Source organism: Branchiostoma floridae, chromosome 5 (assembly GCF_000003815.2).
Source record: "Branchiostoma floridae strain S238N-H82 chromosome 5, Bfl_VNyyK, whole genome shotgun sequence".
NCBI classification, from domain to species: Eukaryota; Metazoa; Chordata; class Leptocardii; order Amphioxiformes; family Branchiostomatidae; genus Branchiostoma; species Branchiostoma floridae.
Window position 1 is genome coordinate 28,878,571 of NC_049983.1, and position 4,218 is coordinate 28,882,788.

At 44.0% G+C, this 4,218-nt stretch overlaps 2 protein-coding genes across 2 annotated transcripts in view; both read right to left on the reverse strand.

The window, feature by feature from the left end:
• Positions 1 to 4,218, reverse strand: part of LOC118416885 (creatine kinase, flagellar-like) — a 778,750-nt gene that overhangs the window by 592,837 nt on the left and 181,695 nt on the right.
• LOC118416897 (fucolectin-like) lies at positions 629 to 2,387 on the reverse strand. Its single transcript, XM_035822182.1, has 2 exons — positions 1,924 to 2,387; positions 629 to 1,177 (listed from the first exon to the last, which is right to left on the reverse strand). Exons 1-2 carry the CDS (start codon positions 2,133 to 2,135, stop codon positions 901 to 903), a joined length of 489 nt encoding a protein of 162 aa, XP_035678075.1. The 5' UTR covers positions 2,136 to 2,387; the 3' UTR covers positions 629 to 900.

The following is a 4,218-nucleotide window of genomic DNA, read 5'->3' on the forward strand; positions in this document are numbered from 1 at the left end:
TATACAGAGTACATTCAACATGGAATGTACCTTAAAGAAGTCAGTTAAGTAATTAACATTAAATCCATTGATGCCCAAGTCATTTGTGCGCAGTATACAAGTTTAGCATTTACAGTTACTTAAGCAACTGGATATGAATTTAATTGGACTCGGTCAGATGTTTCAGACAGAGCTCGCTTCCTTTCGTCAGTGACATCGTATTTAAAAGAAAAGGTAAACTGACTGGTATTTTATTGCTGTATTTGCTGCTGATATTGTCGCTAATAACTTAAAATAACTTGGAAATATTGTTTTATATTAATACAGACCAATTGGCCTTTGCAAATGGAGTGTTCTATTTATGTCAGAACTAATATATACATATGGAGGCTTCTTTAAAAACCGCCAGTTATACACTACTTCTTTCCGAGTCCGAGAGCCAGCTAATTGTTCCCATGAAAATCATATCTATAACGTTAGCATGTTACCTCATGACGTATTAACGAATGAAGTTCTAGATCTTCTGCAATACGAGAGAAAACCACTAGGGCCTTGATCTAACTTGTGTTTTGTCCAAGTTGACTCTACCTCCACCTATCTGCCTTCCCATCATGCAGTGCTTCCTAACCCCCACCAACCTAAGTTCCCATCATGCAGTGTTTCCTAACCGCCACCCACCTGCCTTCCCATCATGCAGTGTTTCCTAACCTCCCTCTTAACTCCCTTCCCATAATGCAGTGTTTCCTAACCCCCACCAACCTGCCTTTCCATCATGCAGGGTTTCCTAACCGCCACTCATCTGCCGTCCCATCATGCATTGTTTCCTAACCTACTCCCACCTGCTGTCCCATCATGCATTGTTTCCTCACCTCCACTATCAGGCTGACCCATCATGCTTTGCTGATATGGAGGCTGTATGAATTACGCCATAACCATGTAAACTAAATGAAGTAAAGACCTACCAGTAAATACTCGGACTTCACACAGGGTCAGTATTCTCGACGGTCCAGGAAGACGGACGGCCACATAGCGTCCCCGCATGCCCGGACAGGAGACGGAAATGGACGGCTGGGTCACGTCGATTCGATGGTCACCTCCACACTGGGGGTTCGTGCTGACCTGGTCGGAATCCCCGATGTGGATGTTGAAGGGGTTGAGTCGTTCGGAGCAACAGTCCTGGCGGTTAAAGATGATCAATCTGTAGATTTAGATGGAGACAGAGCAATGGCAATTAGGTTTATACTCATTGTATCTTAATGAAGGTTTAAGAAATCCAGGTAATGATATGCAACCAAAAGCAGTTACTGAAGCAACTGAATATGGGTTTGGAACTACTTAATTAACTGCTTTTGGGTGAAAACATATCAAGATATTCGGACGAAAATTCATATGACACGCCACATATTTCTGTAAAGTTTGAGAGATCTACAGTCACTATCCACGCTGACGACATTGGGACATGCATCTAGAACTTTTCCTTCGTCAAGTATTACTTGACTCATCCACCTGAAGTAGAGCGAAATGCATAGACACATACTGTGCTTAGTATTACTAATGATTATCATTAAGTACCCACACGCATATTCAGTCAAACCTATCCATAGTGAACACTCAATGAGCTTTAAGTAAACGGCCAGAGTAGACTGATGGCTACTACAGACAGGATTCTTAATGATTGGCTCAATATAATTTGAGAACCTCAGAAACAAGGCCAGAATGACCGGGTGTCGCTTATGCAATGTAAGTTAATACAGATTTCTGCTTGTGTGCACACGTACAAATGTGAGTCAATTCGCTCAAAGTAATTTACTGTAATGACAGTGATATTGAAAAGTACGCCTGGAAGAGTATATGTTGTAGACTGTCAAAGGTTGTCAACAACTTAAGGAGTTATAAGCAATAAACAATATGTGAACATGCTTTGCATGTATACATGTTACGTACCTATCAACCACATACGATTGGCCGAGATCCACCCACCAGGTAGGGTTATCCTCCCCAGGGTAATCTCGAGTGTGTGTGCAGGATCCAGCGCGCATGTCGGTATTAGTGTTCCCGTCTACGGCAAGGCTGGCAGGAAACTGTGGATGGCTGCTGGTTTGGAACGCTGGCTTCCCCAGGGCCACATTGACACCTACCACATGCGAGAGGGTCATCAGCACTGACAGTTGTACATCGAGGAATCAAGTGACAGAAGATTTTCTATTCCCAACAGAGCTGATATTTCGGGATGTGACAGCCGAACACCGTATCAACTTATTGTCCGCCAGGCGTCGCTTTCATGTGGGGCAACATTTTGTTTTGATTTTCGAGTGCAACATAACCAAGTTTGAATGAGTAAGGATGCTTTGACTTGAACAAGCATTTAAAGTCAATCGGCTTCCACATAAAACGCTTATCACCATTTGGCATGGACCATAATAGTATAATCGGAAAAAAATGCTAATGATTATAACCTCCATGAAAAATGGAGGTATAGAATTTGGTGTGTCTGTCTGTTTGTTGTTGCTGCCGGATATTTGTGGTCAGCAAAACTCAAGAACCTCTTGATGGATTAAAATGATATTTGGTATGTGGGTAGTGGTTAGGAAGACATAGGTAGCAGTGAGTAGTCGAGCGGCCTTTGAGACCCTCTCCATATGTACATATATAACGTTAGAGAACACAGCACGATGTATTCCCTCTCCATATGTACATATATAACGTTAGAGAACACAGCACGGTGTATTCCCTCTCTATATGTACATATATAGAGAACACAGCACGGTGTATTCCGTCTCACCCGAGGTACCATCCCGCCCGAGGGTAGGACGGTGGGAGGGCAAGAACCGAGGGTGATGCTGAATACACTGCATCTCATTTATACCGTATCCACCCCAGAAAGACATGTTTCGATGCGAAATGCACCCAGAGTGGGACAAATGTAGTGTCCTTGTACAAAGTTGCAACGTCCTTATCAGGTAAGTCTAACACTGAATGTTGCTAAGACTAATCCTATTCGACACAAGTGGGAAGCCAAGAGCTGCAACACCTCTGAGAACTCACATTGTTTTGCATAATTTCCGGATAGAACCGGTGTTCATCAAAACTTTCTGGCAACTAGCGATAGCGCGCATAACATAGCGTGCCATGTTAGGAGACCTACCGTTACATAACTACTCTTCATCTAACCTGTGGTTTGTCCGAGTCGTCGGTAGATGCTGTCGTCTGCGGCCACACCCCATACTTGGTTGCTGTTAGAGCTGATGTAAATTTCTTTCAGACTTCCTTCGATTTCCTCCCAGGTACTGCCTTGAGGTGTCCCAGCACTAAAACCTGCATTGAGAGACAGTCGTCTTAGTCAAACATAACATATAGTCAACGGGGAACCGGAGAAGTGAGCACGTCGTGGATGTGCCTTAGCAAATAACAACAATTCAGAATAGACAAGACGACTGACATCCTAACTAGAAAATGTAGTGACTTTCAGTTATTCCAAACGATCATGTTCCTTGTTTGATATCTTTCGCTATGGTACCGAGCAAGTTTCCCTTTCTTAGATGATACATGAAGTATAGACATGAAAGAGCCTACCGCGCCGTACGTAGATCTGGTCGTTGCTGTTGACACCCCAGACTTCGCCATTTCCTGATGATATTTGCTTCAGCCCGCCGCTGACCTGTTCCCACCCAGTTCCAGGTGAAGCCTCATTACCAGACGTCCCCGTGCGGTAGTAGATCTCGTCGTTGCTGTTCACGCCCCAAACGCCGGCTCGTCCGACCGACACGAATTTCAGCCCTCCCTCGATCTGCTGCCAGTCTGTTCCTGTATGTGTAGGGACGAGAGAGCACAAGTGTGAAGACAGAACACATATTTCAGTTTATTTCCTACACGTTTGTCTGGATTTGTGACACGTTTGATGGAAGCGGTGTCTCACCTGCTGGATTACTTGCGGTGATTCCAGTTCGCCGATAAATCTGATCCGCGGAGTTCACGCCCCACACCTGATTGCTGGTTGCGCTGACGTACACCTGCTTCAGCCCTCCTGAAATCTGGCGCCAGCCAGTTCCTTCAGGAGAACTGGAACTTATTCCTACAGTAGAAGAACATTAGATATAGACATAAGACATGCGCATGTATGTATTAGCACCGGCGAGACAATTTCCAAACAAGAGTACGGAAAAGTCATTGCTCTTAAAATATTTTCAGCTTTTGTAGATTTATTGTTTAATGCTTTCTAATTGATGCTATAAACAAGGC